We start from the raw sequence: 16,649 nt of genomic DNA on the forward strand, positions 1-16,649 counted from the left end.
GGACCTCGCGTGACCCCGGCCAGGGAAGGATTATGGATGATCGATTTTTTCAAAATTTGCCTCCATCAAAATTCTATTTTTAAAAATGTTGGAAATCCACGAAGTTTTTATATAATATCCGCGAAATATTTTGTTTGTATTTGTTTTACAATACCCACAATTGTCACATAGAGAACATGTTCACAATGGATATGGAAGCGCCCTATTAGCCTACTGTTCTATTATACTAGCTGGGGTGCCCAACGTTGACCCGTAAAATAAAAATAAATCGAATTTTGAAAAAAAAATCTATTAAAAAAAAATTTCGAATTCATTAGCCTTTATATATATATATGAGCAAAGAGCTTTATTATATAGATAAACAGTGGAATTATTGATAGTCGTCAAAAAAAATTTAACTATGTCTAGCTATAATGTATAAATATGAATATCTATATATATATCTATGTTTATCTATCTATGCCTTTGTATATCTATGCATATCTATGTATATCTTTGTATATACATTGGATATATATATAAAATAAAACTTCAAATCATGTTTTGAATATTTATTTTCTTATAAAAATATATATATATATAAATATATATATATATATATGTATCTCTATGTATTAATCTATATCTATGTATATTTAAGTATTTATATATCTATATATATGTATTGTGACAGTCTATGATCAGTAACCATGACAACCCTACTCCACCTGGTCTACTATACAGTCTACAGTCTCCTACAGTAATCTCAGTAGGCTACATTACATTAGCATCTACACTCAACTAAAGTCAAACCTATAAAATTGTGAATAGTTCAATGAACATATAGAACAATGAATTTTGAAGTGTCAGCAGACTTTTTTTGCAATTAGTTTATTTTGAAGCTTCTAGTGTGATTATTGGTTTACAAGTCCTAATGTAAAACATCCACATTTTGACGCAAAAAATCAATCAAAATACCCCCGTGTCTATAAAAGCAAGCTCTTTTTAAAATAAATCGTGTTTTGGTGTCTAGAATAATCTTTAAATCTATACAGAGATGGAATTTAAAGAATTTGAGCCGTGGTTTAAATCCGCCAAAACCCGGTTTAAATTAAGCGCCGGCTTAAATCTTGAAACATTTGATACAATTTTAAGTGGAATCAACCATATTTACACCGCGGCTTAAATTTAAACCGCCGCTCAAATTCTTTAAATTCGGCCACTGATGAGGTTAAAGTGACAGCTTGTTGTGACAAGGTCCGAACTGTTGAATCAGTGTGGATTACTTTACAAACTTTTAAAAAAATGCACATATACAAGATTTTATCTTTCATCAAATTCATCAAAATAATTTCTTTATCAAAAAAGTAATGAGTTTTTTACGACGACAAATAGAGTTTTAAAAATACATAAATTTTCTTCTGCATTAAATATGTCACAAACAAGAGTATACAAATACAATGATGCAACAAAGAAGTTATTAAAGTGAATCATTCTGTATAAAATTAAAGCTGCACATCAAACTAAACTAAACTCAAAATTTCGTGTAAAATTGAAATTTTTTTAAAGAGCTATTGAGAAGAACATCATTTTTTAAAATTACCTATAGTACGTTACCCAACAAAAGCACTTTTATCATACGAGGTGTGATCAATAAGTTTCGCTAAAATTTCAAGTCAAATCCCGGTGTAATTTTTTTTGAAAGTTCACTATATTTATACCGGATTATTGTTTAGATAAGTTGATGTCAATCAGATCTTTGTTGTAATTTAAGGATTGTTCTCCCGAAAGTAATCAGCTTCGTTCTTCACAGCAAGAAAGTTTTCATAATGTTCTCAAACTTGATCCACCAGAGTCTGCTTTAGACCCTTAAAGAGCGATTAAAAGAAAAAAGAGATTGAGTACATGATAACAAGAAAATTCTGAAATAGGAAGACGACTTTTAAACTCAGTTAGGACTTCAATTCTTCAGTTAGTTCAATGAACATTATTGACATAACAATTGTACAGTTTAAATAGACCATTTTCACTTAAATTAAACCTACTAGTAAAAATATTTGCTTTGTAACAACATAAAAACGCTTAAGTATTTCTATAATGTCGTCTTTGTATTCCATTGTTTTCTGTTGTTACTATATGAGTATTGAATGTATCGTTAGACTTTTGAGGATCACGAGGGTATTTCACAATTTCGAGAACAAATTATATTCTAGTTTTCATTTATAATAATTCCCATCCCTCTTCTTCCCGTTGTTGAATTTGCATACAGTTTAAACCTTTATCTGCAGCTGTTTTGATTTACATTTAGAATCCATGATCACTGAATGCCCAAGACTTTGGGACAAATTCAACCCAGATCTTTGTCATTTTTAAATCTTGCTTTACAACTTTGCTTACAATGTAAAAGCATATATCAGGCTGTCTGGCAAACATACTTCTTTAACCCTTACTCATATGGTTTGAATAATTTGCAATATTTTCTACTATTTTTTGGTCTTGATGCTCTTTTCCCGCCAGGACATGTCATAATTCTTTAACTATTCATTCCTTTATAAAAAGCTGTTTTTTTGGTATGCAACCATTTTCATTTAATCCCGCCGGGATATTTTCATTGAAAGATACTTTGAAAATCTACAAAGGCAAAAAAAATCCGCAAAATCCGCAACCCCTCGGGTTTATCATTGAATCCCTCGGGGGTTTAAATTTCCATTGATTCTTATTTGTCTGAGAGTAAATGATACATTTTTTCTTCTTCACCTCATTAAACCATCATTAAAGTTCATAAATTCGTTCAGGATCATGTTTATGGATTCGGCTTCGTTTTTGCATCGTCTAATAAAAACAAATTTATGGTAAACGAGCCTTCTAAAGTGTCTACTTTCTCTAGTCGATATTCTAGACATTCCTTTGCTATGACAACGAAGCTGATCCATCTTTGGGAGAACATTTCTTACATCACATCAAAAATCTGCTTGACGTCAACCTGACCAAAAATGTATCTGATACAAATATTTAGTTAACTTTAAAAAAACTTAGAGCTGAGACTTCTAGAAGTACCCCTTAAGAAAGGTTTAGCGAAACTTATTGATCGTATTTGTGCGAAAAATTAACTAAAGGAACTATATGAGGTCACAAAGTCGTAGCAGTTCTCATAGATTTTACCTTTACCTTCTGTCTAGCGGAGTGAGAATCAGTGAACAAAACTCTAGCCTTCGTTCGAAAGATTTTTTGGGGTAGCCTTGCATGGTTGATTTTAAGTTAACCCTGCTAATGGTTGATTTTAACCCTGCTCATGGTTAATTTTATCCCAGCTCATGGTTGATTTTAACCATGCTCATGGTTGATTTTAACCCTGCTCATGGTTGATTTTATCCTTGCTCATGGTTGATTTTAACCCTGCTTATGGTTGATTTTATCCCTGCTCAAGGCTGATTTTATCTGAGCTTTTGGTTGATTTTACACCTGCTCATAGTTGATTTTATCCCAGCTCATGGATGATTTTATCTGAGCTTTTGGTTGATTTTACACCTGCCCATAGTTGATTTTATCCCTGCTCATGGTTGATTTTATCCCTATTCATGGTTAATTTTATCCCTGCTCATGGTTAATTTTATCTCTGCTCATGGTTGATTTTATTCCCGGCTCATGGTTGATTTTATTCCTACTCATGGTTGATTTTAACCCTGCTCATGGTTGATTTTATCCCAGCTCATGGTTAATTTTATCTCAGCTCATGGTTGATTTTACCCCTGCTCATGGTTGATTTTTTCCCTGCTCATGGTTGATTTTATCCCAGCTCACGGTTGATTTTACCCCTGCTCATGGTTGATTTTAACCCAGCTATATTGGTTGATTTTATCCATGCTCATAGTTGAATTTATCTTTTAGAATACATTCATAAATATAAACGCACCTTTTGATCAAATAAAATAATTTTAAAATAATTAAAATCTTTTATTAAAAATCTTATTTTATTTTATTCAAATAATTGATAAATGCTAATTAATAAGTAATAAGGAAGTGGAGAGACAAGTAGTAAAAAATTAATGTTATCAAGGCATACAAAAAGTGCAATTAATTTGAAAAATGAAACAGTTGTAACTTGTAACCAACCATAAATATTAGATTTAATAAGAAAATTTAAAAATAAACGAAGGATGAATTAAGTTAGAGTCTTCCTTCTTTTTTTTTGCATTTTTCGGTATTTGGTGAGATTGATTTAAAAAAGTCCTCTGATCGTGTATTATAATTAAATTTCAAAAGGGTCCTGTCAAAATCACTTATTGTTTCTGTAGCAGAATTTTTTATAGTCACTGTCGTCGAGAAATCACAAGTAAGAAAATATGGATATTTCATTCATTTAAAAAGAGACAAATCTTTGAATGTAATCAGGTATGCCCATTAATAAATAAAAAATGTCATGACTTTGTATGTATTGAGACAATTTATAGGCTCTACTTTTGGCTTGATTTAATTGCATACTTACATGCATTGTTTTTCAGCTGTAATGAGTTGTATCTTAAATTAAACCTTGAATCTAATCTATAAAAAACCTTGCTTTTCCGTCAGATTTTTCAACCGTGACAGTTTCTTATAAATGGACACAGCACAAGGTTTTTAAGACCTGATTCCACACACAGTTTAACATAGTAATTATAGAGGTAAATGTTAATCCATTTTAATCTTATCTGTATTTATTTCTAATATTTTTACCAGAAGGAAATAAATTTAAATAAATATGTATATAAAAATAAATAAAAACAATATTTTTAAACAACATATGTTAATTATTTGTTTGTTTTATTTCGCTCTCAAAGGAAACATTCCTTTTTAAAGTAAATCTGTTTTTAAAAAACAATTCTTGTAATTCACTTTATATTTAATTCTGGCTGTTTTCTCCCTTCTTTTAAAATTTAGGATAATTCACATTTTATTCGTTTAAAGTATATTGGTTTTATTTAACGCTACATAAAATTCAGGATCCCTCCCTTTTAAATCGTTTAAAGAACATCTGTTTTTATGAGATGAAATAACTCATTAATCATATGAATTTTACTATGGGAATTTTGTGGTTTTTCGTTGTTTTTGGTTTAAATCTTTGAGAAGGAAACATTCGTTGTTCAGCAGAGTACATTGTCAAGTAGGCTAAATGCAAAAATATTAGAATGTCAAATGCCAAATGATCAAAAATCTATGGACGGTAAACAGTTTGGACAACTATTTTTTTCCTCAAAAATATCATACAATTTTGCAATAAAGTTAATTTTAAAGTTTAAGGTGTTCTTAAACATATTTTTATGATAAATCGTCTGTAAAATGCAAGCTCTGTCTTTCACGCAATCTATTTTTTCTTCTTTCTCTTCTCTTCTATTTTCTTATCTTCTCCTTTCTTCTCTTCTTTTTTCTTCTCTTCTCTTCTCTTCTCTACTCTTCTGTTCTCTTATCTCTTTTCTTCTCTTCCATTATCTCTTATCGTCTCCTCTTTGTTTTCTCTTTGTACTTGACCGGTTTTGAGATGAACAATGCAGTACGATCCGTTGTTTACATTTTACATGTTGTTTACATTTCTAGCTTGTAGACCTAATTGAAATGTAATGCGTTTGTACTCCATAATTAGGCATTTGATCATTTGACATCTGATATTTTGATATTTTTTCGGCTAAATTATTTTTTTGTCTAGAAAACTATATAAAAAATAAAATGCGAGTTTCCTATAAAGATTACATTTAAGAACATTTTACTCCAAACGTTTCAGATCTTTGCAAATTATGAATATCAACTTTTGGGTAGAGAAAACTTACGTTAGATTTTTTTTGATTTCAATGATAAAGAAGAGCTAATATTTACAATCAAAATATTAAAAAAATCTAATGAAAGTTTTGTTGAAAAATACAGAATTAATGATGGTTTTGCAACTCTTTCAAGTGGAAACCAAAACACATTCTTTGTAATACAGAAAATAGAGATATTCAATCATATTTAATAAACATGAAGTAAATTTGCGTTGTTTTTGGGTTTAAAATGAAGAACATCAGCGAAATTAGATTTGTATAATAAACACATCACATGAAGTAAATTTTCTTTGTCATGTTCTCTTATTATAGTTCTTAAAAAAACAGTTCGAATTTTTCATATTTTTATACTTTTAAATCATAAAACTTTAGTTGGATTATAAACCAAAAGTAGAAAATAAAGTGAAGGCTAATAAATCTAGTTTTTATGAAGTTGATATTCTACTTCACGTCAAAATAAAATACAGAAGACTAAAATCTTTTATGTTTTCAATCATAAATCATCTTTTTGAAGAACTATTTGGATTCAAGGAAGAACAACAAAGTTTCAAATTTAAAAGAAAATAAATTTGGGTTTCTCATACCTAATAAACAAGCTACGAAGTCACAAAACCGTTCCTGTAATTTTGCATAAATTAAACATTTTCCTTTGTCTAGATAAGAGTAACTTAAGAAAATTTAAGATCAGCATTTATCTTTTGCCTAAGGCCGAATTTGAGCCGCAGCTTAAGTTTGAGACGCGGCTCAAATGTGGCTGGTTTCACTTAAAATTGTATTCAATGTTTCAATATTTAAGCCGGCGCTTAATTAAAACCGGTTTTTGGCGTATTTGATACGCAGCTCAAAATAAAATTCATTAAATTCGGCCTCATGAGTTTTTTTGCGGTACTTTTCTTTTGAATATGATCGCCCACGACAATTTAATATAACAAGTAGCAAGTCTACATAAGATTAATACTAGAGTTAATCCAAGTTTTATTGTCATAATTTAAATTCATGCCTCAGCATTATATGTTGATTTCTCCGTGGTTCTGCTTGATTAATTAAACTGGACTAGAGGTATTGACTAATCCATTAATTAATTTCATAATCCTTCCATTCATCTATCTATTCATCAAGGCTTCCGGTTTCCGGCCTTTCTAAATACTATGTACAGTGCTTAGTTCCGGTAGGATGAAACTTGAACTAATGTTTCAAATATTTTCTAATTCATGAATCAGATTTTTATTTCCGATTTGTAAATTGTTTAATTCAGACTTTTAACTTTAATTTTCCACAAATTGTTTATCCGATGAGGAGCAATTTTTAGTTTAACCATTTTATACCCTCCAACATTTTCCTGCTTTCTTGTTTTCTCCCCCATCTCGTTTTTCTCCAACGTCTTGATAGTCAATCTTGTTTTTTTCATAAAGATTTTTTCATTGCCTTATTTAATTTTTATATTGTATTTCATTTTTTAGATAAAATGTATGAAAAAAGACGATTCTCTTGGAGTAAGAATGAATGAACAATGAAATATTGTTTTCTCCTTCTCCTAAATCTCCTCCTAGCCCCCAGAGTACAGGGGATACAAGAAGGGAGGAGAGGGGTTCTAGTCCTCTTGGAGACTGGAGATTGTGAAGGATGTGATGAGAAGGATAGAGGAGAAGGATCGAGGAGAAGGATAGAGGAGAAGGATCGAGGAGAAGGATAGAGGAGAAGGAGAAGAAGGACGGGTTCAATGTGTACCCAAAGTACAATCTCCGTCTCTGGCTGTGGAATGGACGGTTCAACGTATTCAACTCCTTTCCCTGTCAAAACAAGAAATAGGTGAAGAAAAACAAAGGATCGAAGATGATATTTCAAGATATTTAAACCTTTAACTGAACAAGGATAACCGTCTTTACCACGAACTCTGATTTTTCTAATATGGATTCTGGTAGATCAAGTAATCTAAGTTTCAAATATAAAAGGACTATTTCACAAAGAATTATGTAAATCAATCAATATTTTTTTGGGACTCTACCTGTCCGATGGTGTAAGGGCTGTATTTAACGGTTTAACACAATACTGATCAAGACACGATTGATTGCACAGTAGAATTGGTTGTATCATTACTCCTCCACACTTTAACTGGTTCATTCTTTTCAAGAGTCTAACTGATGCATTCCCCTTCAAAGGTTTAACAAATTCATTCCCCTTCAACAGTCTAACTGATGCATTCCCCTTCAAAAGTTTAACAAATTCATTCCCCTTCAACAGTTTAGCTGATTCATTCCCCTTCAACAGTTTAATTGATTCATTCCCCTTCATACGGTAAATTTGATTCATTCCCCTTCAGCAGTTTCAGTCTAAGCGTAAAACTATTTGGCACTTTTTGATAAAATTTTATTTTATTTTTTATCTATATATTTCTTTGCTTGTCTGTCATGGCGTTTGTCTGTCCGTTTGTATCAAATAAACGTCAAAACGGCTGAACCGGTCGGGCCCAAATTTGTTGAGGGACCTCGTGTTACCCCAGGGAAGGGCTATGGATGATCGAATTTTCAAATATTTGACTCAAACAAAATTTGATTTGTGAAAAATTTTTAAATCCACGACATTTTTTTTAAAATCCGCAATAATTTTGTGTTTTATAGTGTACACTAAAGAGAAAATGTACACAATTGAAATAATCATTTATAGCGTAACTGATAAATATCTCCTTAAAGGAGATAATATTGTGAAAATCGGACAGTTCAAAATATGCTTTAACTCTAGAAAGGCTGGGGGGCCTGAATCTATCTATCCCGATAGAAAAAGGTTTGAACGTAAAGGTTTTTAATGGATCTGAGCTGAATAGCAATATTTTTCAAGCACAGCTCATTAAAAAAAAATTTGACCGCTGTTTTTAAGTGCTAGGAAGGTTTGAAAAAAATGCCAACAAAAAATATTGTTTTGTTGTTTTCGACACATGTTGACATGAGACGCATATTTCTACATCCATTTTTTAAGGGCTTTTTAAAATGTAGTTTTTAGATCTGTAGCATTAGGCAAAAAAAGCTATGGGATATTTTAGATTTCTTTAAACACAGACCAGACGTTTTACCGCTCCTTACCCTACATGTATAGATTCTAAATTCTTTAAATTACTATTTCTTAGAATTTAAGAAATATTAAGTGTCAAAAATGAGAGTGCTAGGGCAAAAAAGTTATAAAAAACATCTCATTAAAACGAAATCTAACTGCCGGAATCATAATATGTTAAATAAATATTTTATAAAATCATTGTTTTATTTAGATTTTGATATAATAAACACATGCGGTGATCTTAACATTGCAAAATGGCGTCTCCTCCACGCACTCTCCAACTACACCCATACCTCCAACCTTCATATATTCCTGGCCTCCACCCTCAACCCTCTCCTCCAACCTTCAGTCTCCAACCTAGGACTGGAGTTTTCCCAGGTTCAATATGTGTCCCCCCACTCTACCCTCACTACCCTTAGCAGGCTGGTTAGACAGATGGGTTGGAAACAGGTAAGAGATATTTTAAAGGAACTGTTAGCGAAATTAAAGTGACCCTCAAAGCAAAGAACCCAATGCCCGAATAACAACATCTAAAGCCTTCATCTCATCAATCATGTGGAAAATGACGAACTTTTTCTTTTTGAAAGTGTTTGCTTCTGATAATTTCGCTCTGTTTTCCTCCAGTAGAAATGCGCAAGTCACTTTTGTTATAGAGAAACCACATAATCAGCTTTCCAAATAGTTCACATTGATATCTAATTCATACTTGACCCGACAAGGCTTTTAAATGTACCTTTTGTGAATCGAGCATTGTCTTCTTTGCACGGAGGGTCATCTGAATTTACGCTTACAGTCCCTTAACAAAAATACTTTGTCATTTGCGTGATATTTACATAAAGGAACAGATCATTCTAATCATAATTTAATATTCTAATCACTATAATCTTTGCAACCAGAGTCTAAAACTAAAGAATGCGCGAATTTTAAGTTCAAGGTTTAAAGTTCTGTAAAATAATGAGTAGCTACTTAAATACTAAACTTTCTCAATTTTAAATTTGAATTTCCCGGGAAAAATCTGAACCAATCAGAGAAAAGGATTTACGGAGAATATTACATAACCATCGCTAATCAGCTGTTATTACGTAAACGAAAACAAAACATACAACCGTTTTTTGGGTTTACATCCAAAAATTTCTTTAATTCAAGGTTTTCACTTTTAAATATATCGTAAAGTTGAATGCCGCTTTATCAGCTGCAGCTGAATGATGATTGAATATAATAGACAAATAGGGAAAATGCAGGATATCAAGATAATTTAATCCTCTGTTTAGATTTTAACTCGTCGATTTCGGCGAGTTAAATATTTAACCACAGGGTTAAATATTTAACCTCACGGTTAAAGTTTAGGTTTAAATTAAGTCAGAAGTGGCATTTAACCATGAACTTAAAATTTAAGTCAAAACTTTTCGTTCTTTAGTTTTGGACTCTGTTGGTGTAAATCTTTGATATTGTAAGCTTTGACGATTTGATCTACAAGAATTCATAAGGTCAAATGTCATATTATAAGGTTTACGAGATCAGGTTGCAATGATAAAAGGATTAAAGAAAAAAATATCCATTTATAGTTAAAAAATAAAAAATCAATTCACATAAAAATATTCCAATTTCGACACACTGACGTACAAGTCAAAAAAGTACAAAAATGACAATTTCACAATAATTCTCTTTATTACTATATTTGTGTAGATTGAAACAATAAAAGTTAAATATGGGAAATCAGTGAACATTTCTAAATTATCTTCTATCTCTGCGGCAATCAGCTGTGAATCTTATTTTACTAAGAACATATATAAACAGTATAAGCGCCATATTAGCCTGGGATCCCTATTTCAAAACTTATTGTTATTGAAAATATTTCTTTCACTTGAAGGATCTGATTAGTCGACTCAGACCCTAATTGGTTAATCCTTTAAATCTTTGCCTCCTGATGCCGTACACCATTGATATATTAAAGTATGAATTCTGCTAGGTCATTCAGTCAAAGTTAAAATATCATCAGGTTGCAAAAATATAGGGATTCGATAATAACAGTTTGTGGCTTATAGTGTTCAGTTCCTTTATCAAACTATTTAATAACCGTATTTATAGGGATTCGATAATAACAGTTTGTGGCTTAAAGTGTTCAGTTCCTTTATCAAACTATTCCATAACCGTATTTATGAACTTTTAAAGACATACAATTTTGAGAGATGCACATTTAGGACAACTGAGATGTCATTAAATCTTAAAGACTATATAGACAGTTTTATTATTGTCACTATCGATACCGATGATTGTTTGACCCAAGGTACTAATGAAAGGAAAGTTAATTGCGGTCGCGTATACTCTGCGTACACATTGAAACCAGTACAAAAAATGCGTAAACCTCTCAAAGAACTGTCCTTGCCTTAGTATTTTGGTTTGACCCCTGTATCTCTAGGTCGTGGTACTGAGCAGTCCCGGAGAAGGGATGGATATTGGTGGATCTCTGCTCGGAGAAGATATTTGCGTGACACGAACCCTCCGGCTTCCGTCACAAGAGGATCCTAAGGATACATTCTCAAGGATTACAGAGTCTTTTAGGAACATGGTGGATCATCTTTGATCTTACTCAAAAGACATTTTTTCAAAGCATTCTTAGGTTTAGTTTTTTAAAAATGGAAATGTTCAGAAACTTCCCAAAAAAAGAGCCAGAATTTAGTTGCGTCACGTTGCTCAAAGAATTCTTTTAAAGTTTATAATCTAAGCTTGGATGTTTGGTTTTATCTAATGAACTTCAAAATGGCTGAACCGATTGAGCTCTAGACTTTTGTCTGTGGTATCTACATGACCCCCCCCCCCCCAGGAAAATGTTAAAATTGAAAAAGGAATTGAGCCGTTGGCACACAATCAAATGTTATAACCCCTTATATCTTTGCAACCCGAAAGGGCTAACCTTGGACTATTTGATCTAACAGAATCAAAGAGTATGAAATAGAAGGAAGATACAACTGACGCGGCCTGCCCTAGCATATGAGTATACATGCTTTGAAAACGGTACTACATTTGTATAAGAAATATTTGTCTAATGTACCATTACAGCGTATACAATAACCTATTCTGAATATTTCTGATACAAATGGAGTACCCGTCTGCAAAACATGTATAATCATATGGTAGGGCAGGCCGCGTCAGTTGTATCTCCCTTCTATCCTATACTCCTTGAACAGAATTCATAGTTTCACTCTCCACTAAACCCTACCATCTCTTCGGTCAGTGTGCTGCAAATTACTGCAGTACACACCGAAACCTTAGTTGAGGTTGGTTGGAAATATCTAAGGTCTACGACATTGAGTTGCAAAGATATAGGGATTAGAAAATCTGAGTAAATGGTAATCAATGAAAAAAGTCGCATTGAAAAGCCATATTTTAAAGCTGAAATTGTTACTGAAAAAGATACGTGAACATGAAGCTCCCTAAAAGCCTAGTATTGACAAAAGTATAATCTGTCTTCACATTATCATTAAAATCCAAATTAAAAAATTTCATTTAAATTTTTTTTTCATGTTTAAGAAAAACAACTCTGTGCTTGATTTGGTTGAATGAAAGTTTAACTCCGTGACAATTTCTCCTATGCATGGAGTTTCTATAGTAAACATCTAATATTGGAAAGTCAGAGAAAGAAATTTCCAATTCTATCCAGAATGAAAATAAAATCCGGAAAGCTTCGCGTTCCTTAATAATTCTACGATTATTAAATGTAATATTTGTCTTTTGTGATCTTCGATTAAAAATCTTATTCACCATTGTTTCACCAGATCTAACGAAGTTAAAAACGTTCTTCTCTCAGGGTTCGGAGCTGAGATCTCTAGGTTCATGAGAAACCTTCATGAGCTCAATATAAGGGTTGGATTACTAGCACTGCCTTGGGACGGACCTCTCTCCACCCTTGTGGGAGAACAGATGATAAACTCAACCATAATATCACTCCTTCCTAAGAACAGCGTGATGCCGGAGTTTAATAAGTTTTATAAAAAGTTTGCAGAAATATCCGAGGATGTTTATGACAATCCTCTCTCCTGGCAGTTAGTTAAAGCACTTTACGGAGTTCTTGTTCTCAATGATTCTACAATAGATGATACTACTGCTCGGGACGGGTTGGGGTTTAGCCGAGACGGGTTGGAGTACACTGTTGAAGAGTTTAACCCAGAGAAGAGGGTTTGGGAGAAGCTGGGAGTGTATGAAGAGGGTGAGTTCTCCTGGCCTCGGTCATATCAGGTTCAGGACGCATGTACAAGATGTATCTGTGAAAACGGACTCTGGAAGGATGGAGCTAGATGGAGATGGGAAAGTTGGGTAACAGCTCTTGCAACCCTGGCAGGACTTGGGATTCTTTGCAGTCTGGCAATATTTGTATTTCTGTGTGCACAGTGTGGAGAGGTTTTAGAAGGAGCACAATCCACATCCTTCCTTCTCCTCTCCGCTACTGTCATAACCTTTGCTTCAATGCTCCCCTACTGTTTCCAACCTGGAAACCTAACCTGTATTCTCCGAACCCTGGCTCCGGCAGGTTCTCTCACCTTTCTAGTCTCCATCCTACTTTCTAGATCTCTACTCCTGGCTACCTCGGATACAGCAGGACTACCAGGACATGCTAGTGGTTGTCTCCAAGTTATCCTTCTCTTACTCATGCTAGGAGTAGAGGTGAGTATCCTGGGTCTAGATTCCTGGCATCTCCGGGGTAATTATCTAAACCTGGAGACCTGTCATCATCGGAGCTGGGGTTGGTTGGGTATGCTAGCCTGGCCTGGAGTTCTCCTCCTGGTCCAAACCTTCCTGTCTCCTGGCATATGGAGATCCAGGAGGAATTACAAGGAAGGAGTTCTCTTTAGTCTCTCAAGCGTAGCGGTCACCATAGTCTCAGCAGCCTGGGTCACTGTATATATTCTCTGTGCAGGTATTTGTTATTTTGTTATGTATATATACAAGGTTTAAGATTTTAGATTTTAGATTTTAGATTTTAGATTTTAGATTTTAGATTTTAGATTTTAGATTTTAGATTTTAGATTTAGATTTTAGATTTTAGATTTTAGATTTTAGATGTTTCAGTCTTAAAAAGTTCTATCCTTATCGGAAACCAAGTCCTGCAAATATCTCATAATTCTCTGTTCCTAATCTCAAAATCATGTTCTTTATCTCAAAATTTAGTTATTAGAGTCATAATCTTAGATTTCAATCTACCTCCCCGGCCCCCGACATGCTTTCGATGTCATGGTACCATGAAGTTATATAATAATCATAATAATAATAATCATGATCATAATCATAGTAATCATAATAATATATATAACGATAATCCTAATGACAATATTAAATGCCTGAAGTTGATTTAAAATAAAAAAGATAATATCATGCAATGCTTTCTATGGCATCTTTTTTCAATCTTTGTTTGGATTTTATTTAAATTCTTTTATAACCTCCTTTTCAATCAAGCAAATCAATTCAAAATATCATTTTGAATTTTGCATCGTACTTTAATATTAATCATGATCATTAAGCATAACGTGTGAACCTAAAACTAAATCTAATTTTATTAATTTTAATGATATAAAGCAATTTAATAAGGTGAACCTATAATTATATAAAAGTTTTAATGCTTCGCAGTAAATCTTTTGGAATAGTTAATTCTAGAAGTGCCACGATTATAAAAATTAACTTTAGATAGAAAACCTGAAGATCATCTCTTGCATCGCTGATTAAAAATTGGTTTAGAACTGTATGGCGCTGAATGGAAAGATATATGTCTGTATATATTTAGAACTGTATGGAGCTGAATGGGAGATATATATTTGTATATGTTTAGAACTGTATGGAGCTCAATGGGAAGATATATCTGTTTATATTTATATCTGTATGGAGCTGAATGGGAAGATATATCTGTATATGTATAGAACTGTGGAGTTGAATGGGAAGATATATCTGTATATGTTTAGAACTGAGTGGAGCTGAATGGGAAGATACATATCTGTATATGTTTATTACTGTATGGAGCTGAATGGGAAGATATATCTGTTTATATTTAGATCTGTATGGAGCTGAATGGGAAGATATATCTGTATATGTTTAGAACTGTATGGAGCTGAATGGGAGATATATATCTGTATATGTTAACGTGTTTAGAACTGTATGGAGCTGAATGGGAAGATATATCTGTATGTGCTGGTTTAGTTTCAACTGGAACAGTTATTCTTCTTGTAATATTTATACCAAAGGTAATACATTAATTTACAACTTTTAAATAAAAGAAGCAAGCTTTTCTAATCCCTATATCTTTGCAACCCAATGTTGTAGACCTTAGATAATTCAGACTATAAATTCTGTTAGACCAATTAGTATAAGTTTGAAATATCACAGGCTTAAACCATCTTTTTATGATGTTTTAACCAAATCTAACAAAATATTGGAGAAAATTGAAAATCGTATTTAAAAGAAAGACTCAGTTTAAACTCTAATGTTCTAATCCCAATGGATGCACCCTGATGTCGTAAATCTTTGATATTAATAAATCTGAATTCTGGTTCTGCCAGATCAAACAGTAAACATGACCTGACTAATAACATTCCCGTGGTTCTACGAGTTCCCTAATCAAATTTTGAGGCAAATCGGTAAAGAGGTTGTTATGATCGGACATACAAACAAACAGAGATTACTACTTAAACCTTGTTTTTATCAATATTTCCTATATGAAGGAGGAGAGGGCTGAGTAAAGGGAATCTTTAAACTAAATAAATTGACAAAACAAATTCACCCAACCTCAACATGAAATATTCGTTAATCAATTTTATTATTAAAATCAGTTAAAAAAAATTTTATTTGATAAAACTCTAAGATAAATAAATAGTAAATCCATTGAACTTCCTGAATCCACTTATATTTTTATCAATTAATCAAATAATTTTCAACTTTAAATGTTAACGTTTTTTTTTAATTTTATTATTATAATTATTCTCCAGGTCTACTTGATGACGGTTTGGGGGTCTGGAGGTCATGAATTAAGCCTCCAACTACCTGGAACAACTACCTCTACCCTCCACACCGATACCCTGGATTATATACCCAACAACTCTATCTATAAAACCCCAATAGATGAGAATACTGTTGCCTACGTAAACCTAAGGTCTAGGGAGTCTAGTAAACCCGCCTCTGTTCACTATGGTTCTGCGTACATCATGGGAACCAGGAACCTTATGGACAGTAAACAGAACCTCACCTATCAGTTGGATAGGAATACGGAACCTGCTGATAATATCAGCTGGGAACCATTTAATTCGAATTCTAATTATATGTCCCATCCAACTCTGCCAATTTCCCAGCCTACTGGTATACCCTCCACCAGACTATAATCTGGTATAACCTCCACCAGACTATAATCTGGTATACCCTCCACCAGACTACTATCACCCAGCCTACTGGTATACCCTCCACCAGACTATAATCTGGTATAACCTCCACCAGACTATAATCTGGTATACCCTCCACCAGACTATAATCTGGTATACCCTCCACCAGACTATAATCTGGTATAATTTAACCTCACGGTTAAAGTTCAGGTTTAAATTAAGTCAGAAGTGGCATTTAACCATGAACTTAAAATTTAAGTCAAAACTTTTCGTTCTTTAGTTTTAGACTCAGATGCTGTAAATCTTTGATATTTCAAACTTAGATTATTTAATCTAAAGGAATTCATAGTTTTAAAAATCTAAGATTTACGACATTGTGCAGATTCAGGGGTTATAAAATCAGAGTTTGTGACAAAGACTCAATTCTTTCTTTGACGATTCCATTTAAAGTTCAAATGTAATTTTTCAGACA

General features: G+C 32.7%; 1 protein-coding gene across 2 annotated transcripts; it reads left to right on the forward strand.

The window, feature by feature from the left end:
* Positions 1-4,285: 4,285 nt before the first annotated feature.
* On the forward strand, positions 4,286-16,357 carry LOC111710292 (uncharacterized). Of its 2 annotated transcripts, XM_023484345.1 has the most exons (10): positions 4,289-4,371; positions 4,549-4,640; positions 7,232-7,401; positions 7,454-7,580; positions 9,031-9,269; positions 11,239-11,381; positions 12,596-13,734; positions 14,958-15,049; positions 15,791-16,157; positions 16,250-16,357. In XM_023484345.1, the coding sequence occupies exons 3-10, from the start codon at positions 7,282-7,284 to the stop codon at positions 16,270-16,272; spliced, it is 2,250 nt and encodes a 749-aa protein (XP_023340113.1). In that variant the 5' UTR covers positions 4,289-4,371; positions 4,549-4,640; positions 7,232-7,281; the 3' UTR covers positions 16,273-16,357. The 2 variants fall into 2 exon arrangements, with proteins under 2 accessions (XP_023340114.1, XP_023340113.1); XM_023484346.1 differs by lacking the exons at positions 14,958-15,049; positions 15,791-16,157; positions 16,250-16,357 and adding an exon at positions 14,596-14,801 and having other exon boundaries at positions 4,286-4,371.
* The last annotated feature ends 292 nt before the right edge of the window (positions 16,358-16,649 follow it).

Source organism: Eurytemora carolleeae, unplaced genomic scaffold (assembly GCF_000591075.1).
Source record: "Eurytemora carolleeae unplaced genomic scaffold, Eaff_2.0 scaffold730, whole genome shotgun sequence".
Classification (NCBI taxonomy): domain Eukaryota; kingdom Metazoa; phylum Arthropoda; class Copepoda; order Calanoida; family Temoridae; genus Eurytemora; species Eurytemora carolleeae.

Bases quoted from the DNA above. Each gene is read 5' to 3' on its own strand.
- LOC111710292 (XM_023484345.1), top strand. From the start codon at position 7,282: ATGAAATATTGTTTTCTCCTTCTCCTAAATCTCCTCCTAGCCCCCAGA. The intron at 11,382-12,595 runs GAACATGGTGGA...TTGTTTCACCAG, and splicing joins AGGATTACAGAGTCTTTTAG to ATCTAACGAAGTTAAAAACG. The intron at 13,735-14,957 runs GTATTTGTTATT...TAACGTGTTTAG, and splicing joins TGTATATATTCTCTGTGCAG to AACTGTATGGAGCTGAATGG.